General features: G+C 58.5%; 1 protein-coding gene across 1 annotated transcript; it reads left to right on the forward strand.

Annotated features, from left to right (window-relative positions):
* Positions 1 to 643: 643 nt before the first annotated feature.
* On the forward strand, positions 644 to 21,575 carry LOC123374805 (solute carrier family 2, facilitated glucose transporter member 9-like). Its single transcript, XM_045025106.1, has 12 exons — positions 644 to 688; positions 4,720 to 4,818; positions 6,641 to 6,801; positions 7,211 to 7,335; positions 7,786 to 7,931; positions 9,848 to 9,980; positions 10,431 to 10,618; positions 11,066 to 11,176; positions 12,778 to 12,879; positions 13,517 to 13,592; positions 16,620 to 16,747; positions 21,092 to 21,575. Exons 1-12 carry the CDS (start codon positions 644 to 646, stop codon positions 21,329 to 21,331), a joined length of 1,554 nt encoding a protein of 517 aa, XP_044881041.1. The 3' UTR covers positions 21,332 to 21,575.
* Positions 21,576 to 22,493: the final 918 nt, after the last annotated feature.

A 22,493-nucleotide genomic window follows, 5' to 3' on the forward strand; every position in this document is an offset into this window, starting at 1 on the left:
CCGCCATGGAGACGCGTGGCTCTGCGGGCTCCTCCCCAAGCGAACCGGGCCCCTGGTCGCCTGTGACCCTGCTCCTACCCCTCCTCCGGCTGATGCAATCCAGGGCACAAGCCACAGGCAGCTACTTCAGCCCGGTGCCTTTTACCGGGCCTCAGCCGGGGGCACCCAACGAGCTGCTGAAGAAGCCGGTGGGGGCTGGCGCCGTTCGCCGGGGCAGATCTCCCCAGGCTGCCCTGGTGCCCGGGGGGTTAAACGTGGCAGGGTCCGGCCCCTCCGACTCACGGGCTGCAGCATCTCCCTCCTCCTGACAGGCAAAGCAAATCGCATTAGCCGTCATGTGATGCCCGCCTGCCCCGCAGGGCTGAACCGAGGGCACCGTGCCCCGCCTCGCCCCACAAGGCCTGCGGCCTCTTCTGCCCCTCAATCAAGCGGGGAGGCCCCAGGGCCCACCTCTCCCCGGCCAGGAATCCTCCAATGGCCTCGCGGGCATCACGCGGTCCCCACCCTCTGATTTTTCCTCCTTGCTTTAAAAAAAAAAAATCTACTAAAGTCAGTGCTGAAATGAGCGCGAGCGCTGGAGTCAGGCAGCCTTCCTCCCCGCTGCCTCCCCATCCTCTGCCTCTCTAGGGCCTGCAGCGCCCCGATGGAGGGGAAACCGGCCCTGCGCGGCCACCGACGGGTCACCGGGGTGAGTGACTCGGCTGGGGGTGGGGGGATCCCTCCCGCTGCCTCCCCCCAGGCTCTCTGCCCCGGCCGGCTGCCCCGGCCGGCATTCCGGGCGGGATTAGGGGGATTAGGTCTGCACGCGACTTGGCCAAGCTACCGTTCCTCGGGCCGGGGCAGCGCGGGGGTGTCGGCCGCTTTGCTGGCATAACCCCCCGGCCGGCTGCTTTGAGGGTTGGGGGGGGTATGGGTCCAAGAGGGTGTGCGGGGGGGAGATCTCAATTTGTCAGGACTCTGGGTTCTATCCCAGCTCTGGGAAGGGAGTGGTGTCTAGTGGTTAGAGTGGGGCGGGGAGCGGGGGGGGCTCCTGGGTTCCAGTCCCGTCTTTGCGGTGGACTCTGTGCAATGCTGAGGCAGACCCGGCACTGCTAGGAGCCAGGGCCGATACTGAGCCGTCTCCCGGGGGGTTTTGCTTGTGCTCAGGAAGCAGTGGCACTAAGGAGAAGCTGCTGCTCCGGGGGATCACTAGGCAGTTTTGCACAGGAGCCTCCCAGGCAGGTGAGGGCTGGGCTGGGGGCGCTGCAGGCCCATGCCGGGAAGGTCCCCAGAAAAGCGAGGTTCAGCCAGTGGGGACCCCCAATCTCACCCAACTTGGGAACAAACCCTGTATTACTGCCCCTGCTCCCCGGTTCTGCCTGGCCTCCTTGGGGAGCAGTGAGCAAACCCCACTCTCCTGCACAGTGAGGGGACCCCCCCCCCTCGCACAGCCCCCGGCCGAAGCAGGACGCTCCCCAGAGGCGGTGCAGCCCCCGGTCACACCCCCAGCTGCTGGCACGTGGGGATGGGCCTGGCTAGACCTGGGGCGAGGGGGTTAAAAGTGGCAGCTGAGGGAACTTGCTCCCTCTTCCCCACCCCTCCTGCTCTCTGCACCTCCCCCTCCCCCAGCCCCATTGGCATCGCCCCCCCTTTCAGCCAGGCCGAGTCAGACAAGGGACCCCCCCCTCACCCCAACTTTTGGGCTTCTCCACAAAGGGCCAGAGGGAGGCCCAGTTCTCCCCCCCCCCCCCCGGCGGGAAGGCTGCAGAGCCGTGGAGCTGAGGCAGAGAGATGGAAACGGGGCAGGAGAAACCCTGGGGGGTGGGGACGAGGGGCTGGAAAATGCCCAGCGAGAGAGAGACTGGGAGAGAGGCGGCGTTTTCGGGCAGAGGCCAGCGGGCGCTGCCCGGTCAGTGGTTCTCAGCCTGTGGCCCGTATGATGTCCTCAGGGCCGTACGGCTGGTATTGGATGCGGCCCACAATGGTACATAGGTTGAGAGCCACCGGTCTAGGTGGAGAAGCTGAGAGACGGGCAGAGGCCGTGGGGCACACGCTGCGATTATCCAGCCACGTGTCCAAACGAAGCCCTTCGGTGCCAGTTTTCCAGGGCTAGGCCAGCCAGTGCGCTCGCTGCTGAGATCTGGCTGCAAAGCCCCTCAGAAGGCAAATGGGGCGTCTGCAGAAACGGCCCAACTTAGAAGAGCCGGTGGCTCTGAATACGTAAGCGCCGGGGTTTGGAAACGATTCCAAGGGCTGCCCGGCTCCTGTCGCAGAACAGACCCGGCCTGTGCTAGGTGGCATATGGGGGGTGGGCTGCAGCTGCGCTCCCCTGGCAGGGGGGCATGGAAGGGCCAGCGTGGTGGCAGCGGTGGGATGGCGCTGAACGGGTGAGGGACTAGGTAAGGGTGACGGTGCTAACACGATCCAATGGCTGGACGTTGAAGCTCAGGCACATTCAGACTGGATCAGGCCCTATGTCCTCAGGCCCAGGCTCTGGCTAGGCCGTGCTGATTCTTTCTGCAGAATATCTCCAAGATACGGCGCTGCCCAGCCGTCCACACAGCGAAACGCTTGGCCGGGTTCTCCTCCTCTCGCCGCTCGATTCTTGCCCCAGCCGTCTCTCTGGCCTGGCCCAGCGCCCTCTTGCCCCCGTGGATTCGTTCAAACTGCTGCTGCAAAGATCCCGCTCCCAGCCCGGCGCTTTCACCGGGTCACCCCTCACCTGGCGTCTCTCCACGGGGACCCCCCTTTTCTATTACATCAAACACCTCAATGGCCAGGCCTTTCCCTGGCAGTGCCCATCCGGCCTGGCATCTCCCACTGGCTACGGAGCTGGCGCCGCTGGCCTCCCATCTGCCCTGGACACCCCCCATTCTCCCTGCAAATGTCTGCAAAGCACCGTCCCCCTCCAACCTCCCCTCACAGCTCTCCTGTGCCGGGACGCCCACCAAACACTGGCTGGTGAGCGGGGCCCGCTGTCTGTCTTGCTGACTAACATTGTCTCCTTGTTTCCTCATGCCCCCTCCCCCCCCCCGGCTGCTGCCATCTGTTGTCTTGTGTCTATGATTGGAAGCTCCTAGGGCCCCTTCTTTTTGCTCTGTGTCCATCCGGCACCCGGCGCGAGGGCGTCCTGGGCTCTGCCTGCGGCTCCCAGCTGCCATGGTAAGGCTAAGAATTAAATTGGGGCCCTTTGTGCTAGGGCCTGTACATACAACAGTCCCTGCCCAGGGGCCCCAGGAGAGTCCCATCACCATTGACCAGACAGACACAAGGTAGGTGAGCCCCATTGTACAGAAAGGGGAGTGAGGCTCAGAGACGTTGACTTGCCCCTGGTCACCCCAGGGCGTCTTTGCACCTTGCAGGGGGACCCCAGTTCTCGTCTGACCCGTAACAGGTTACACACGGCTGGGATTGGCGCTCAGATCTGCTGAGTTCCAGCTGGTACGTGAACCCCCAGCCCAGCTCCGTCCTGCCCTTTCTCCAGCGCCTGCGGTTCCTTGGCCAGCGGTGCTGGGCCCTGCGGCTTTCAGCAAAGCTGTGGGCAGTTACCTGAGAACAGCTGCCCTGGTGGCTGAATTCTCCAGCCCGGACACCCCGGCTCTCTGAGGTACAAAGTGTGCATCAAACCCAGCCGGAGCCATTTCGCAGGCCGCTTTGCCACTGACTTCGGTGAAGGGGAAAGATTAAAGACGGGCCCTGCCTGCTCTCCGCAGCGTAGGCTGACGGGCGGACAGGGATGGCTTCCGTTTCTGCTGGAGTTCAGCTGCAGGGTGAAATCTTGGAGGGTGCAGGTCCAGTCGGACGTGCGGCTCTCTGGGCCCTGGACGAGTGGCTCTCTGGGGGCATCCATCCACCTTTGGGGCTCCCCCCCTTCCACTGGCAGCCTTTGCTGCTGCTCTCCTCTTTCTGTTCTCCACCCACGAGGCGCCTTTACTTCTGCCGCCACGTGGCGTGTCCGATGTGGACTGATGCCTGGCGTCCATCCCAGCGAGAGACCCCGGGTTCTTTCAGGCCGGGCTGCTGCGTGCTCGGAGACGCTATGAGGGAGACACGGTGGGGGGAGGGAATGGCTTTTATTGCACCGACGTCTGTGGGGGGGAGAGACACGTTTGTGTCTGTAATAGCCTGGGCCTGCCCCGGCTCCACCCCCACGTCCGTCACACACGGCGCCAGCCCGCGGCTGAACATTGCAGCACCGCTGAGAGCTCCGTTACTAGAGTCCCCGAGAGCCCAGCCCACGACGGGCCTGCAGGGCCAAGCCAGAGCCTCGCATGGGACCCGGGACTGAGCTTATGGGGCAGGGGAGCTTGCTGGGCTGGGGGCCAAGGCGCTGCCTGGGTAGCAGGGGCTCTCCAGCCGGGCTGCCGGGTGTCGCAGGGGAGGCTGGAGCCGCGTTGGGTGCATGGGAGCATCCGGTTTTCACTGCTGGGGCCAGCTGCGTGTCCCACCTGGCCAGGGACGCTCGCCTGGCGGTGGGGCTGGAGCTCCAGCTGCTTCTCTTTCCTCCTCGCTGCCCTTCCCCTGGGCCGAGCGGGAGCCAGGTGCCCCCCATGCTGCAGGCAGGAGCTCCTGTGCTGGGCGCACACGGGTGGAGAGATGAGACCCCTGCAGCTCATCTCACTTGAGAGGGGCTGGACGCAGCTCCCCGGGGCGGAGGGAGCAGCTCATGGCTCCACCGTCTTCCCCCTCCTGCCGGGGCTGCTCTGACCCCGTTCTGCTCGTGTGTCTCCTCTCTCCCAGCACCTCACCTTTCCGCTGCTCGCCGCCACCCTGCTGGCTTCCTTCGGCTCCTCCCTGCTTTACGGCTACAACCTGGCAGTGGTGAACTCGCCGGCCGTGGTAAGAGCTGTGTCCGTCTGTCCGTCTGTCTTTGCGGGGGAAAGTCGCCACCTCCCCGGACTGGGAAATCCTAGGCTCGGCAGATACCTTGACCCAGCGGGTCTCCGGCAGGCAGGTGAATTTTACTGACCGGGGTGTAGCCACCTCTGGGGTATTTGTTAGAGAGCTTATTCCTTCACTCTCATACTCCCTGGTCCTTCTCGCATGAACAGAGCAACGACACCCGAAGTCCGAAGGTTCAAACAATTCGATGTTTATTGGGATGAACTTCCAGCAAGCTTAAATTCAAGTTCCTTTTTCCTTATTTTCGAATCCCAACTTACTTCCTGTTTGCCCCAAATTTACCAATCATTTTACTGAAATCTGTCTAACCAATCCTAACATCTTGTAACATGGTTATTTAACCAATTATACCCCACCACCTTAATTGGTTCACACCCAACAAAATTAATTATACAGCAGACAGAAACAATCACAGAACCAGACAGAGACCATGCAAATAAACATACAAAACAACACAGAAGTGAGGATTTCACAACTACATCTATACAGACATAAGGGTTCTCCAGCTGTGTCGATTGATAAGTGAGTTCTTACCAGACAGAAAACTATCAAACTACATTTCCTTCTACGTGTTCTAGGCTCTTTCCTTTCTCTGGAGGTGATAGATCGAATCACCTTCCCAACAGCCCCAGATTGCCTGATTTCAATGTGACTAGTTTGGAATGTGAGGATGTGACCGTACATTTCCCAGTTTATGGCTGCCTCTGCTGCTTAGCTGAAGAACCAGGCCTTAGACTGTCACAGTAAGAGAAGGCCATTACACAGACAGACAGTGATTTTTTTATTCTTTCTTTTATACCTCTATAACTAGCTAAGTGATAAGAATACACCTAAGTTCTTAAAGTGTAGGCCTTTGCAGACAGGCCTGAATATCTATATCCTAACAGTATTTCTAGGAGCGTGAAAAGAGAGGCAGCATCCGGGTGACGCTGCAGAGGGGAATGAGGGGATCAGGATGGGATCACCTGAGCCAGGAGGGTGCCCTGCTCACACCCCGACTCTGAAGAAACGCCCCATGGGATCTTTACTGCCCAACGTACCATACAACCGCCCCATACAAATGACCTTTGGGAAGTTCTCGTGCTGGTGCTAACGGGTCGGATCACAAAGCTTTGTGGTGTCAGATCGGGGGGGGGGGGGCTTGGTAACCCAGACCCCCGGCACAGGGAGAGGCAGAGCTGGTTGAAGATTTCCCAGTAGAACGTTTTTGCCGTTTTGTCGAAATCTAAACTTCCCCGGGGAAACGTGTCCTTTCTGACGATGTTTCACTGGGAACAAACCGTGTCGGACTGTTCACGTTGACCTCGCCGGACCGGCCCGTTTCATTGGTCAGCTGGAAACAGCACTTTGGTTTGAAATCCCACAGGGGTGCGGACAATAGAAAAGAACTTGGAAGGGAAGTTTGTGGCGTTGCTGAAATGGGAGGTTTCGACGGACCCGAAACGCCATATTTCCCACAATCCCCTGGCGCGGGACATTTTGAAATTGGCCGTTTTCATTCCCGGTTCAGAACAGAAGCGAAGTTTGAAATGTTGAGATTTCCCGCCCCACAAAGTCCAGCACTTCAAGCCGCTCCCGGGTGAGGGGAAGTGGGACCGGCTCTCTGCGGTGTTGGGAGAGGAAGCCCTGAAGCGATCAGGAGCTGGGTGTGTTACAGACACGTACAAAGACCCCAGAGGGCCGGCAATCCAAGCAGCTGGGGGGGTCTGCTGTGCTGTGGGCACCCCGCTCTGCTAGCCCCCGTCTCTCTGCCTTGCAGCACATAAAGGCCTTCTACAACGCCACCTGGTCCCAGCGCTACGGGCAGAGCCCGAGCCAGGACCTGCTCACCGTCATGTACTCGCTGACCGTCTCGGTCTTCGCCCTGGGGGGGCTGGTGGGCTCCTTTCCGGTGGGGATGCTCGTGACTCGATACGGGAGGTAAGACGGGGGCGGGAGGGGGGCGGGACAGGGGGTGCACCCGTAGCCCAGCTAGAGGAAGCAGGGGGAGGACGGTGGTTTGTCTGCCCGGGTGCCAGTCATGGGGTGCCCGCCTCTAGACCAGATGGAGCAGGGGGACGCCCAGCAAACGGAGCCAGCAGCATTAAGTCCTGCCAGGGGGAGAGGAGAGGGGAAGCCAGCTTGACACATGCCCCACTCTTATGGGGGCAGGGAGAGCTGCCAGGAATGCCCCCCCCCCAAGCTCCCCAGGGATGGAGAAGAGAGGGGAATGGCTGGGTGGAGGGAGGAAGAGAAAACACGGAGTGTCCTGCGGGGGGCGTCACGCCCTGCAGAAGGGAGGGGCCCGTGCCAGGCGGGGGGCTGACGTCCTGCCTGCCCCCCCTGCTAGGAACGGCACCCTTGTGCGGAGCACGCTGCTCGTCTTCCTGGCCGGCGTCCTGATGGGCTTCAGCCGCTACCTGCAATCGCCCGAGATGGTCATCATCGGCCGCTTCGTCACGGGGCTGCATTCAGGTAACCGCCTGCCCCGGGGCTCTGCCTGGCTCCGGCACCCAGCCATACTCGCCTGGGCACTGGCCCAGCGCAGGGCGGGTCTGCAGCTCCCTCTGCGGCAGGAACGGGAACCGCAGGTGCCAGCCCAGACATGCATGTGGCCGCGGCTCCGTCCCGCAGGGGTTGGGCTGCTGCAGAATTGCGCTGTCTCAGCACGGGCAGCACCGGGGGGAGAACAGACCCCCTGGGGCTGCACCCATCGCTGGTGCCCTCCTGGGGACCAAAGTGGCTCATGACCAAGAGGGGTGTCCCGGGATTGAGCAGCCAGCCCCAGGGCATTCTGGGAGGAGGGGAGCTTGGCTGGAGCCCAGTCTAGTGGGGATCCAGGGGGTGCACTGCCTATTGCCCAACGTGACTCCAGTTTTCTCTCCCCGCACCCCCACATCCCGTGTGTCTCCTCCTCCGCCCCAGGCATCTGTCTCAGCGTGGTGCCCATGTACCTGGGAGAAATCGCCCCCAAGAACCTGCGCGGCTTCCTGGGCCTGGTGCCCAGCATCTTCATCTGCCTGGGGGTCTTCTCCGCTCAAGTCCTGGGCCTGCCGGAGCTGCTGGGGGAGGTCGGTGCTGCTGAAGCGCTCCTGAAACGCGGCTGCTTCCTCCTAGCCCCCAGCCTGCTCCCAGTGAGCTCTGACCCTGCGGGAGAGGGGTGAGGGATGGGGGTGTCTCCTGGGGTTCTCCAGGGTCCCGTGTCCGCTGTGCAAAGCACTGTGCTTGGGGAGGAAAAATCAAATGCACAGCTACGAACGGGGACCGCCTGGCTCGGCGGCCGGGCTGCTGTGGCAGGGATCTCAGGGTGACAGTGGATCTGCCAAAGAGGCTAATATCCGACCAGGAGTATTAAGCAGAGGGCCAGACGTCCGACCCGGCTGGAGTCATGTCCAGTTCTGGGTGCCGCACTTTAAGAAAGACGGGGAGTCCAGCGGAGAGCAGCAGAAAGGATCAAAGGTTTGGAAACGCTGACCTCTGAGGAAAGGTTAAAAACCTGAGCATGTGTAGTCTGGAGACAAGGGCTGAGGGGGATGTGAGACCAGCCTGCACATCTGTGAAGGGCTGGTATCAAGAGGACGGGATCAATTGTTCTCCGTGTCCACTGAAGGCAGGACAAGACGCAATGGGCTTAATCCACAGCAGGGGAGATTTAGGTTAGACATTAGAATCATAGAATCTCAGGGTTGGAAGGGACCTCAGGAGGGATCTAGTCCAACCCCCTGCTCAAAGCAGGACCAACACCAACCAAATCATCCCAGCCCGGGCTTTGACAAGCCGGGCCTTAAAAACCTCTAAGGAAGGAGATTCCACCACCTCCCTAGGTAACCCATTCCAGCGCTTCACCACCCTCCTAGTGAAATAGTTTTTCCTAATATCCAACCTAGACCTCCCCCACTGCAACTGGAGACCATTGCTCCTTGTTCTGGCATCAGGTACAATTGAGAACAGTCTAGATCCATCCTCTTTGGAACCCTCCTTCAGGTAGTTGAAGGCTGCTATCAAATCTCCCCTCACTCTTCTCTTCTGCAGACTAAATAACCCCAGTTCCCTCAGCCTCTCCTCATAAGTCATGTGCTCCAGCCCCCTAATCATTTTTGTTGCCCTCCGCTGGACTCTCTCCAATTTGTCCAAATCCCTTCTATAGTGGGGGGCCCAAAACTGGACACAATACTCCAGGTGTGGCCTCACCAGTGCCGAATAGAGGGAAATGATCACGTCCCTCGATCTGCTGGCAATGCCCCTACTAATACAGCCCAATATGTCATTGGCCTTCTTGGCAACAAGGGCGCACTGCTGACTCATATCCAGCTTCTCATCCACTGTAACCCCCAGGTCCTTTCCTGCAGAACTGCTCCTTAGCCCGTCGGTCCCCAGCCTGTAGCAATGCCTGGGATTCTTCCATCCTAAGAGCAGGACTCTGCACTTGTCCTTGTTGAACCTCATCAGGTTTCTTTTGGCCCAATCCTCTAATTTGTCTAGGTCCCTCTGGACCCTATCCCTCCCCTCCAGTGTATCTACCTCTCTCCCCAGCTTAGTGTCATCTGCAGACTTGCTGCGGGTCCAATTCATCCCATCATCCAGATCATTAGTAAGGAAAGGTTAAAAAACTGGGCATATGTAGTCTGGAGACCAGAGGGAAACCTTCCAACTCAAAGGTAAAGCTCTGGAATAGGCCCCCGAGGGAGGTTGAGAAGTCCCATCGCTGGAGGCGTCTAGGACGGAGGTTGGACAAACACCCCTCAGGGGTGGTCTGGGTTGACTTGGTCCTGCCTGAGCGCAGGGCACCGGCCTAGACCACCTCTCGAGGTCCCTTCCTGCCCTCGGGCCACCCCAGGTGGTGGCCCCCCAGCCCCATGCCATTGCCCAGCCAGCAGCTGGCTCCTGGTATTCAGCCTGCATCTCTTTAGCTTTGCCCAGCCCCCTGGTGCTCGGGCTCCCCCCTCGCCGCCCCCCAGGCCCCATCGCCCTGCCTGGCTCGTTGCAGGATGGATACTGGCCTCTCTTCCTGTCCCTGGTGGTCATTCCAGCCTCCCTGCAGCTCCTGCTGCTCCACTGGTTCCCCGAGAGCCCCCGCTACCTGCTGATTGAGAAGAACAACGTCCGGGGGGCCACGGATGGTGAGCGGAGCCCTCCTGGCAGGGGGGTGGCTGACGTATCCCATAGGGCCAGGCTGCTCCCGGAACCGGGGGAGGGGGATTAGGTCTTACTGTGTCCTACCCTGTCCCGAATCCCAAAGAGACACAAGATCCTGCACCTGCAGGCCCAAGAGCCCCCCGGGCCAGATTCTGTGCTGGTGCAAATCAGCTCCAGCTCTGCTGACTCCGTTCGGCACGCTGCCTCGCCCCTCCCGGGAAGGGTCCTGCCTGCTGACCTCTCCAGGCTTTCCGAGGGCCCATCACCGTAGTGTCGGGGCGCCTCCCACCCTCCTGGCTCCAGCCTCACCCCCCGATGGGGCAGGGCAGGGCCAGTTCAGAGGGGAGCTGAGGCCCAGGGGCGCCCAGCGGGGAATTGAGCCCAGATCTCCTGAGTCCCAGCCCAGTGCCCGAGCTTTGCTCCGCTCTCCCCAGCGCTGCGCTGGTTCCTGGGGCAGGACGACGTGCGGGACGTGCTGGAGGAGATGTGGGAGGAGCAGCGCTCGCTCTCCTCCCTGGAGACCATCTCCATCTGGCAGCTCCTGCGGGACGGCTCCGTGCGCTGGCAGACCCTCTCCGTGGTGGTGATCAACATGGGCATGCAGCTCTCGGGGATCGATGCGGTAAGTGCTGCCAGGCCATGCCCTGGAGGGGAGCTCCCCCAGCCCCCCCTCCACACCTCCTGCATTGGAGGGGAGCTCCCCCAGCCCCCCCCCCCACCGGAGGGGAGCTCCCCCCATGGAGGGGCTCCTGTCTTCCCAGAGCCTCCTGGCCCCTCGGCCCCTTGGCCTCGCAGGGAAATGGCCGCGCTGATCATGCAGCAGGTTCCTGCCATGGGGACCCTGGCCCAGGAGGAGCTAGGCCGAGCCCCCCCCCCAGTTCGTCTCACTCCAGAGCCAGCGAGCGCCCCGGGGCCGGAACAGCCTTCGGTCCCGTCCTGAGCCAGGCTTTGAACCGGCGACCGGGGGCTCCCGCGGTGCCATGGCCAGAGCCCCCAGGGGTTCCAGGTTCCTGTGGGGGCCTCTCCCCCCCAGCCCTGCCGCTCACCCCCCTGCTCCTCCCACCCGCAGATCTGGTTCTACACCAACACCATCTTCCAGCACGCCGGCATCCCGGGCCCCGAGATCCCCTACACCACCGTGGGCACAGGCGCCATCGAGGTGCTGGCCGGCCTGCTCGGCGTAAGTGCTGCCACGGCCCCAGCGACATGGGGGGGCTGCGTGACCCCACTGAGCAGGGCTAACCGGGGTCACACTGGCTGGGCTGGGGCATGGGGGCGGGGTCACAGGAGGTGAGTTGGGAGACAGGAGGTGGGACTGGGGGAGAGGGGGTGACGGGGGTGCAGGTGGGGGAGGGGTCACAGTGGGTGAGGTTGGGGGGTGCTGGTGGGGGGAGGGGTCACAGTGGGTGAGGTGGGGGTGAAGGTGGGGGAGGGGGTCACACTGGGTGGGGGTGGGGGAGGAGTCACACTGGGTGAGGTGGGGGTGCAGGTGGGGGAGGGGTCACACTGGGTGAGGTGGGGGTGGGGGGGTGCTGGGGGACGGGGTCCCAAGGGCTCATTCTGGCTCTCCTGACTTCAGTGGAACAGCTGCTGCTAACCCCTGTGGGCCGAGCCCGTCGCTGGGGGGCTGGTTTACAGCTTTTCCCCTCAGTGCCCAGCCGGCCCCACCAGCTCCCCGCCCCCCCCCCAGGCCTCGCGGAGCCGGAGAGTTAGCGCCGCGCTGGGCGGATTTGCAGCCCTCGGCCCCTGGGCGCTCGATTCGACGGGCGGGCGGGCGGCCCCCACGTGGCCTGGCCTGGGCAAGCAGGGACCCCAGCCCCCGGCCTCCCACCAGCCCCGCCGGCCCCTCCGGCGTCCCGGCAGCCCAGCCGGCCCCTCCGGCCCCCGACCAGCCAGCCGGCCCCTCCGGCCCCTCCGGCAGCCCAGCCGGCCCCTCCGGCCTCCCACCAGCCCCGCCGGCCCCTCCGGCGTCCCGGCAGCCCAGCCGGCGGCAGGAGCTCAGCAGGCTGGTGGCGCCGTCGGGCCGATTGTTCCGGGACACAGACACAAACGGCCCCTGACGGACGTGCTGGGATTGGGTCTAAACTGACCAGCATTTCTTCTGCTGTCAGTATCCCCCCTGCTCCTGCACGGGCTCCCCGCCCTGCGCCCCAGAGCTGCTGCCTGAGTCCGCTGGGCACTTGGGGCAGCTCACGCCTGGCTGGGACAAGCTGGGCCCCGCTGCTCCGGGTCACTTCTGCCCTGGGCCCTGGGATTCCAGCCCATGAGTGAAGGGGACAGGCGGCTTCCTCCGTCCCCTTTCAACATGCAAGGCCCTCGCCTGCCCATGCCCCCTGCTCTACCCACTAGCCTGCCCCCCCCTCCCAGAGCCAGGAAAAGAACCCAGGAGTCCTGACTCCGCCAGTGCCCCCCTGCTCTACCCACTAGCCTGCCCCTCTCCCAGAGCCGGGAAAAGAACCCAGGAGTCCTGACTCTGCCAGTGCCCCCCTGCTCTACCCACTAGCCTGCCCCCCTTCCCAGAGCCGGGAAAAGAACCCAGGAGTCCTGACTCCGCCAGTGCCCCTCCTCCCGGGGCTGGGAAAAGAACCCAGGAGTCCTAGCAGTTACCAGGTAAGTGTCCCACCCTCACCCTCAAGCTCTTGAGTCAGCCAATGAGAGCTGGGTCTGCGCGTTATTGGTTGTACATGTGGCTCTGTGCCCGGTGCGGGGAGGGTTTGGGGGCTGGCGGGTCTGACACCCTCTCCCGCTAACGCGCCCCGGGCCGCCGGCCTTTCCCTGCAGTGCTTCACCATCGAGAAGCTGGGCCGGCGGCCGCTCATCATCATCGGCTTCTCCTTCATGGGCTTCTGCTGCGCTGGCATCACCTTGGCTCTGGTGCTGCAGGTAGGCGCGTCCCATCCCGGGAGTGCTGGGGAGGCGCCTCGCCCTGGCACCTCCCTCTGAGCCAGCCGGGGCCGGCGCGCTAGTCCCGGGTACCGTGCCCGCCCCGTGAGCGCTGCTGGGCTCCCGCTCAGCGCCCGTCGGCTGGGCTCCTGGGCTGGCTGCTTCGGGATGAGTTACATTGGCCTGAGGCCCGAGCAACCCACTGGCATCGCTGCAGGGCAGCCGGGGGCCGGATCCTGCTCCGGGGCTCGAACCAAGAGAGTAACTTCTTTAGCCAAAGACGCTTTGTGTCTGGTGCAGGCCGGGAGAGAGCTGGGTGTGAGGGGGGGGGCTGTGGGTCAGGATTGAGGGGCACCGGCAGGGCTGGGATAGTAGGGGGCTGCGGGTCGGGACTGAGGGGCACCAGCACAGCTGGGCGGGCAGGGCTGGGCTAGCAGGGGGCTGCGGGTCGGGACTGAGGGGCACCAGCACAGCGGTGTGAGAACTTTGCATGCCACGTTGCAGCTGGTTTTCTCTCTCTCAGCCCTTCGGTTTCCCAAAGAGCAGCTCCCCACATTTGCTTTGCAAGGAGGCAGTAACTGGGCGGTTAGTCTAGCACCGTACAGCCACCTCCAGCTTCTGCACCTTCCCTCCCCAGGCTACTGTGCCCTGGATGCGCTACCTCAGCGTCGCCTGCGTCATCGGGATCATCGCTGGCTTCTGTATGGGACCAGGTGGGTGCCAGGGGCCCTCCCTTCTCTAAAACAAACAACGGAATGGCCGGGGGCTGTGGGTCGGGAGTGAGGGAGCTGGAGGAGAGCCCTTGGCTGGAATGGCCGGGGGCTGCGGCTCGGGAGTGAGGGGCACTGGCAGAGCTGGAGGAGAGCCCTTGGCTGGAATGGCCAGGGGCTGCGGGTCGGGAGTGAGGGGCACCTGTGTGGAAGGAGAGAGCCTTAGACTGGACTAGCAGGCTGGGACGGCTGCAGGAATCCAGTGAATTGCCAGGACTGGGTGGAAGGAGCGTCCCAGGTTCAGCAATGGCCCAAATACATGAAGGGTCGGGATTTTCCTTCCTCTGAAGCATCAGGTGTCATCGCTGATGGGGACCGGGCCATTGAACTGACCCACCAGCGCTGGATACAGCGCGGTCGGGGGCACCGGGCTGGACTGGTAGCCCAGTGGTTTGATCTGGTAGGGTATGAGATGGCAGACGTGGCCGGGCCAATGGTGGGACCAAGGAGGCAGGGTCCTGGGATGAGACCCTCACACACCCAGATCCAGGGAGGGTGGTGACAAGATTGCTCCCCTACATTGCTCCATATCCCCCCTACATTTAGCAAACTCCTCAGGACCCTTCTGCACATGCTAATAAACTTCTCTTACTTGCTTAGTAGGCGAGTGGTTTTCTGCCTTTAAATAAGCGTGGAAGTGAGAGCTCCCTAAAAATGATGAACGAGGCCTGGAATGGTTTACCCGACTGATGTATGAGTGGGGCTGCCAACAGATCTATAATTCATTCTCAGCCCAGAATTTATTTGCTGTAATTACATCTTTAATTAGGATTTTAATGGCTCATTGTTCACAAACAATGATGAATCGAATTTAAAATATATATATTTATTCCGGGCGAGCTGTGAGTAACGGTCCATCAGGGGCCGCTTCTCCCCATGCAAAATTTTTTTGCATTAAGTATCTTTATTAAAGAGGCGCATATGTCTGCTTTCCTACTCTGGGAGGTCCTGGTCAAACCATCATGGTTAATATCATAACTGTACATATTGCAACAAACCCAAAGTCCCCTAGCTACTCAGAGCTTCAGGGCAACCCTGGGTATAGAACTCGGCCTCTCATGCTCCAAAAGCACAGACCCCAACACTTGAGCAAAAGGAGAATCTCCCTCAATTATCATCAGTATTGGGCTGATGACACACAGTGGAACAGTTATGAGTTCACCCACTAGATGGCAGTGGTGCATAAAGCCCCACCTTTTCTCTATGGTATTTGTAAATTCTTTTGAAATATTGTTTGAATTAATCTCTTGTGGTATCTAGATGTTTCAAATTGCTTTCCCCACGGGGTTGGATACAGGGTCAGTAATAGGATGCAGTCTTTCACCTTTAAGTAGCCAGTTCAAATCCAGCTACAGGTAAGCAGGGCCCAGCCGCCCTCACCTGGAATGAACAAGTGGTCTCAGTCCAGTTCTTGGTGGACAAATAGGGCCAATGAAAAATTTCCCATCAAAACTGTTTTTTAACAGCAATTCGTAGAGCTGATCAGAAATTAGTATTTTCGTCCCACGGGAAATTCCAACCTCTGATAACATTTGTTTTTGTCCTGAATTGGGCTAAAAAGTTGGAATGGTTCTGAACCATTCCAAAATGTTGTATTTGAAAACACCGAAAACATCTTATCAAAATGTTTCAGTTCAATAATGTTGAAATGTAATATAACATAGTCTTTATATATATATATATATATATATATATATATATATAGTCTAAAACTTTTTCAACAACAAACTGATCCATCAAAAACAAATTTCTACCAGCTCTAAAAATTGCATTTTCTACAACAAAACTTCATGAAAAGCGTCTGCTTTCTGCACAAAATTTATATTTTCCATCAGCAAATGGAATACCTGATACCCAAACTATTTCAGCTGTGAAATCCTGCCCAGGTGTCTCATGGGAGTTACAGTTCAGTTGCCCCATGTCCACTTTCTCCTCTATGGGCTCAAGTCTTCAGCTGGACTACATCTCCCATGGTGCACTATGGCCAGGGACTCCCAAGATGCACCACCTGCCCTCCAAAAGGTGAGACCATGGTGCGTTATGGGAGATGGAGTCTGACAAGGGAACCTGGCTTACAGAGGAGAATGGGCACATGAGAGACCTGTACTACAACTCCCATAAGGCAACGCGATGGAATTTGCAAATTGAATTATTTCAGTTTTCGAATTTTGGCCAAAAATCAAAATTTTAAGTGGAAAATTTTGATAAAAAAGATTTTTTTGTTTTCGTCAAATTTTTCTGCAGAAGAACAAGCAGGTTGTGACCGGTTCTCTGGACCAGCGCCCCCCCCCCCCAGCCCAATCAGCCTCAGCAGAGCGGCCCAGCTCCGGGGCTGAGGTGCGGTGCATTGGCGGGGGGTGGGGAAGCTTGCCCTGCAGCAGCCCGGGCCTGTACCTTCTCTCTCGCTGGAGCCCGTTAATCTCCAGGGCACCTTTACCAGGGACTGGCCTGGCGCTGGCTGGCAGGAAGGGGCAGCGGCTGTGTGATGCCTGAGACGTGTCTGGTTCTGGGTGGGGCAGGGCAGGGCGCCGTGCTGGGGATCGCAGTCGCTGGACAAACCCCTGTGTTTTCTCACCCAGGGCTGCTCCCCTATCGGCCCCGGAAAGGCGCTTGCACAGCAGCTAGAGACGTGAACAGCCAGGTCTGCAGGCTGCCGGACCCGCAGTGGGGCAGGAGGAATAGAAAGGGTCCCGATTCTGAGATCACTCGTACACCTTTCAGTCCGGAGTCACGCCCCAGAGCCCGGGTTTCACGTTGGCCTTTTCCTGGCAGGCTCCAGGCTGGCACCTGGCTACTGAGGCTCTTCACCCTCTCCCTCCACCGGCTGCAGCCCAGAGGCCTCGGTGGGACTCGAGCCCATTGGCACGTGGTCTCCTCATGGGCGGCCGCAGAGACTGTTAACCCTCTAGTTGCTGGATTGCGATCCCATGCCAGCACGCGAGGAGTTTAACCCCCCTCTCGCCCCCCCAGCTGGTGTGCCCTTCCTGATGACCGCGGAGCTCTTCAAGCAGTCACACCGCCCCGCTGCCTACATCGTGGGGGGGTCCCTGAACTGGCTCTCCAACTTCACCGTGGGCTTCGTCTTCCCCTTCCTACAGGTAAGGACCAGCCATGGATGTGGCCTGGGGTAGCACCCAGCAGCCCCAGCCAGGGATCAGGGTGCCAGGAGCTGTCCACGCACAGGGGAAGATGGTTCCTGCCCCAGATGGCTAACAGCCCACGCATAGACGAGAGGTGGATACAGACTGATGGAGGAGCATGAGGGAATAATAGGACAAAATCAGAGGCAGCAAGTTTTTAACAAGCCCAATGAAACACTGTCTCATGCAGCATGTTGTTAACCTGAGGAACTCACTGCAGCAGGAGATGAAGTCCAGTTATATCACTTCTGCTACACCCCCCTGCCCCATACACTAGGCCTGTTACCCTTCACAGAAGGAAACTAGGTTGGCTGGGCATGATTTTTCCTTGACTATAAAGTGCGACATTCCCCAGAGTACAATCTGGACCAGTGAATAGCGGTGTCCCCTCAGTTACACAACCTGGGGGGCCCTTTACACTGCTTTGCTCTGAGAGCTACCGCTCCTGGTCTGCCCTGCTCATACGCAGCCTCCAGCATGTAAAGCATTCCCGAGTCCCAGGTACCCGGTGTGAGTGCTGTAGCCAGCCACTCACGAATTACACTGCAGAGCAGCACCAGCCACTTCCCAGTCCCAGACTTTCCCCAGAAATGTCTGTCTGGTACTGCCCAGCACCATAGAATCAGAGAATCTCAGGGTTGGAAGGGACCTCAGGAGGTATCTAGTCCCACCCCCTGCTCAAAGCAGGACCAATCCCAACTACATCATCCCAGCCAGGGCTTTGTCAAGCCTGTCCTTAAAAACCTCTAAGGAAGGAGATTCCACCACCTCCTTCCAGTGCTTCACCACCCTCCTAGTGAAATAGTGTTTCCTAATATTCAACCTAAACCTCCCCCGCTGCAACTTGAGACCATTGCTCCTTGTTCTGTCATCTGCCACCACTGAGAACAGCCGAGCTCCATCCTCTTTGGAACCCCCCTTCAGGTAGTTGAAGGCTGCTATCAAATCCCCCCTCACTCTTCTCTTCTGCAGACTAAACAAGCCCAGTTCCCTCAGCCTCTCCTCATAAGTCATGTGCCCCAGCCCCCTAATCATTTTTGTTGCCCTCCGCTGGACTCTCTCCAATTTGTCCACATCCTTTCTGTAGTGGGGGGCCCAAAACTGGACGCAATACTCCAGATGTGGCCTCACCGGTGCCGAATAGAGGGGAATGATCACTTCCCTCAGTCTGCTGGCAGTGCTCCTACTAATGCAGCCCAATACGCCATTGGCCTTCTTGGCAACAAGGGCCCACTGCTGACTCATATCCTCCTGCACAATACAAGCTCATATAAAGTCTGTCATTTATTAATAGAAAATCACACGCACCATTCTTGCTACCTCAAATAGAGTTTCCCAGACACTGCAGTTCAAACACGTTGGTTTAGATAAAACAATAAAACAAGTTTATTAGCTGCAGAAAGCTAGATTCTAAGCGATCACAAGTAATGAGGCATAAAAGTTAGAATTGGTTTCAAGAAAATAAAAGGAAAATGCAGCTAATGCCAAACTTAACAGAACTAAATGAATTCAAAGCAAAGGTCACTCTCACGTGTCTCATCAGTCCTACTGGCGGAACTCCTTCCAGGCAGGATGTCTCCCCCAGTCCAATCCTGCTTCCTTCTTCTTCAGCTATTGCTGATACCATGGGTAGAGAGAAAGGTAGAGGCGACTTAGTTCACTTCTACTCCTTTCTTATAGATCCTCCTCTTCTTTGGGAGTCGTCTCCAGCCAAGATTCTGGAGACAGAAAATCTGTCTGGATGGGAATGGCAAGCTGTTCCTTTGTCAAGCTGTAGATTTTTTTTCACCCACACCCTCTTTCCTGCCAATGAATGGCCATTTAACCAGGTGATGGCCCATTTAATCTTGTGGACACCTGGCTGAGGCATCGGCCAGCCTTTTGCGTCTGAGGAACTGGTTTGTGGCTGTTCCCCAGACTTAGAGCATGTCTTAGCAATACCAAAAGGGATAAAAGGGAAGGTCCTTTCATGGATTGAGAACTGGTTAAAAGACAGGGAACAAAGGGTAGGAATAAATGGTAAATTCTCAGAATGGAGAGGGGTAACTAGTGGTGTTCCCCAAGGGTCAGTCCTAGGACCAATCCTATTCAATTTATTCATAAGTGATCTGGAGAAAGGGGTAAACAGTGAGGTGGCAAAATTTGCAGATGATACTAAACTGCTCAAGATAGTTAAGACCAAAGCAGACTGAAGAACTTCAAAAAGATCTCACAAAACTAAGTGATTGGGCAACAAAATGGCAAATGAAATTTAATGTGGATAAATGTAAAGTGATGCACACTGGAAAAAATAACCCCAACTATACATACAATATGATGGGGGCTAATTTAGCTACAACGAGTAAGGAAAAAGATCTTGGAATTATCGTGGATAGTTCTCTAAAGATGTCCACGCAGAGTGCAGAGGCGGTCAAAAAAGCAAACAGGATGTTAGGAATCATTAAAAAGGGGATAGAGAATAAGACTGAGAATATATTATTGCCCTTATATAAATCCATGGCACACCCACATCTCGAATACTGTGTACAGATGTGGTCTCCTCACCTCAAAAAAGATATTCTAGCACTAGAAAAGGTTCAGAAAAGGGCAACTAAAATGATTAGGGGTTTGGAGAGGGTCCCATATGAGGAAAGATTTAAAGAGGCTAGGACTCTTCAGCTTGGAAAAGAGGACACTAAGGGGGGATATGATAGAGGTCTATAAAATCATGAGTGATGTTAAGAAAGTGGATAAGGAAAAGTTATTTACTTATTCCCATAATACAAGAACTAGGGGTCACCAAATGAAATTAATAGGCAGCAGGTTTAAAACAAATAAAAGGAAGTTCTTCTTCACGCAGCGCACAGTCAACTTGTGGAACTCCTTACCTAAGGAGGTTATGAAGGCTAGGACTATAACAATGTTTAAAAGGGAACTGGATAAATTCATGGTGGCTAAGTCCATAAATGGCTATTAGCCAGGATGGGTAAAGAATGGTGTCCCTAGCCTCTGTTCGTCAGAGGATGGAGATGGATGGCAGGAGAGAGATCACTTGATCATTGCCTGTTAGGTTCACTCCCTCTGGGGCACCTGGCATTGGCCACTGTCGGTAGACAGATACTGGGCTAGATGGACCTTTGGTCTGACCTGGTACGGCCATTCTTATGTTCTTATGTTCATATGGTAGAATCTTATAACTATACATACAATGTTGCCATACACATTTTACCAGAACAATAATGATCAGCAAATTATGAGTTTTCAAATTATACCTTTCAAGCCATACTTTGTACAAGATTTATCACAGGGGTGTAGACTGTCACAAAGTCCATGCTGGCAATTCCTTATAACCTTACTATGCTCCGGGGGCTTAAAACTGATTGTTTAATAATTTGTTCAGTATTGTTCTTGGTCTTGAAGTTAGGCTGACTGGTCTGTAATTGCCCGGGTCCTCTGTGTTCCTCTTTTTGAAGATAGGTTCTATGTTTGCCCTTCTTCAGTCCTCTGGGACTTCCTCCGTCCTCCCTCAGTTCTCTCAAAAATAGCAGCTAATAGGGCAAAGATTGCTTCCGCTAGCTCCTTAAGTACCCTGAGGTGAATGTCATCAGGCCCTGCTGACTTGAATACCTCCAACTTAGCTAAATACTCTTTAACCTGTTCCTTCCCAGTTCTGGCCTGAGGTCCTTCCTGCATTGTTAATAATAATTGTGTTAAGCAGCTGGTCACCATTAATCTTTTGAGTGAAGAAAAATATCCTCTGGGGGAGTGGTCTCGTGCTATGGGGTCCCTCTGAAGGGCAGGATTGAACCACTGGTCAGGGACATCATGGGGGAGGCTCCACCTTCCTCTCTAGTGGGTTTGCCCTACCTGGTCCCCATCACCGTGGGGTGAGGGCCTTGCCCCTGGGACTGGATTTCTCCTGGCAGCCAGTCCAGTGGGTCAGTGTCGGTGCCCCATTGCGCACATGGGGAATGGAGGGACAGAGAGGCGAAGTGACTAGCCCATGGTCACGCATAGAGTCTGTCGTGCATCAGGGCCTTGAACCTGGGTCTCCGGAGTCCTGGCCCAGCATCTTACCCACAAGCCCAGCCTCCCCCAGAATGGTCAGGCACCAGTCCCTGCTGAAGGGGTGGTGCCCAAGGCTCAGTGGGGCGGTGGTATACCCCAGTGTGGGGGGAGGCAGGGAACACGGCTAAGGGCGCGAGTGGGCTGGGCCACTCTGAGGTGGGATGGGTGCTAGGTGGGCCCGGGGGCGGTGCGGCTGTGACAGGAGGCCAGAGCCGGCTGGGAATCCCTGCTGAGCGTGTTCTCTCGTTGCCCCAGATGTCAGCCGGAGCCTTCTGCTACCTGGTGTTCTGCGGGGTCTGCGTGCTGGTGGCGCTCTACGTCTACCTCGTCATCCCCGAGACCAAGAACAAGACCTTCGTGGAGATCAGCCAGATCTTCGCCGCCCGCCGCCCCTTCCTCGCTGCCCCAGCCGGCGCCGTGAAGATGATCCCGCTCGGCGGTTACGGGGCCTTGGAGAACAGCTCCCTGGAGCTCTCCGAGTCCAGTCGGGCGTGACCCACCCCAGCCGCCGCTGGACTAGTGCCTCTTCCCCCTGTTGTGGCATCCCAGCCCTGGCGGGTCAGGCCGGGAGTGGGGCTGGGGGGCAGTGCTGAGGCTGTGGATTCATTCCCTTCCTTTAACCTCTTCCCGCCTGGCGTCTGGCTCGGTCCCGTGGCTTAGAAAGGCCGTGAGCGGTGGGAGGCATCCCAGGTGTGAGGGTCGCGGGGCCGAGGCCGCCACCTCATGCCCAGGCTCTGTCTCTCCCCATCCCACCAGTTGCCTTCTCCTCCAGGAGTCCCAGGGCAGCTTCTCCAGGTGGCTGCTCTGCAGCCCTGCAGGGCACCGGGCCTGGATCACCCTGCACGGCGGAGTCGGTGCCGCCTGCTGTGCCCGTGGTGAGGGGGAGAACCCCTGCTCCCCCCGGGGCCAGGGCTGGGAGCCGAGTGGGGGCTCGTCCCTGGTCTCCACGCCGGGAGCTGGTCCTTCCTCTCCCCCCCAGGAGCCTCTGGCTTTGCCCCTTAGCACCGCGAGCCGGCGCCTTGGGGGAAGCACCCGCAGCCGGCCCCGCCGCTGGGAGCAGTGACATCACAGCGGTTGGCAGGTGCTGATTGGTCGACGCTGCCACGGTGTCATTCCTGGAAGGACCGCCCTTGAAGAGGCGGGACTTCTTGGAAGGCCCTGGGGCGGGGGGAGGCGGCTCCTGCCCAGGTTTGGGGATGACGCCCGGGGGGAGGGAGCGCCGGGGGTATTTAATAAAGGAAATTGCCTGTTCAGGCTGCAGTCGTGTGCGGTGCTGGGGCAGGTCATTCTCTGCTCCTGATTTGGGCCCCGGAGCGGCTGTCTCATGAAACACTGAGATACATCAGCACATCTATGGAGGGGAGCGGGGCTGCGGGTCGGGGCTGAGGGGCACCGGCAGTGCTGGGAGGGGGATGGGGAAGGAGGCCAGGGCTGGGACGGCAGATGGGCTGCGGGTTGGGGCTGAGGGGCACCGGCAGTGCTGGAGGGGGGCAGGGCTGGGACGGCAGATGGGCTGCGGGTCGGGGCTGAGGGGCACCGGCAGTGCTGGAGGGGGGCAGGGCTGGGACAGCAGATGGGCTGCGGGTCGGGGCTGAGGGGCACCGGCAGTGCTGGGGGGGACAGGGCTGGGATGGCAGATGGGCTGCAGGTCGGGGCT

The sequence above is a fragment of the Mauremys mutica genome, chromosome 7 (assembly GCF_020497125.1).
Source record: "Mauremys mutica isolate MM-2020 ecotype Southern chromosome 7, ASM2049712v1, whole genome shotgun sequence".
In the NCBI taxonomy this organism is placed as follows: domain Eukaryota; kingdom Metazoa; phylum Chordata; order Testudines; family Geoemydidae; genus Mauremys; species Mauremys mutica.

Bases quoted from the DNA above. Each gene is read 5' to 3' on its own strand.
- LOC123374805 (XM_045025106.1), top strand. From the start codon at position 644: ATGGAGGGGAAACCGGCCCTGCGCGGCCACCGACGGGTCACCGGG. The intron at 6,802-7,210 runs GTAAGACGGGGG...CCCCCCTGCTAG, and splicing joins CTCGTGACTCGATACGGGAG to GAACGGCACCCTTGTGCGGA. The intron at 9,981-10,430 runs GTGAGCGGAGCC...CGCTCTCCCCAG, and splicing joins CGTCCGGGGGGCCACGGATG to CGCTGCGCTGGTTCCTGGGG.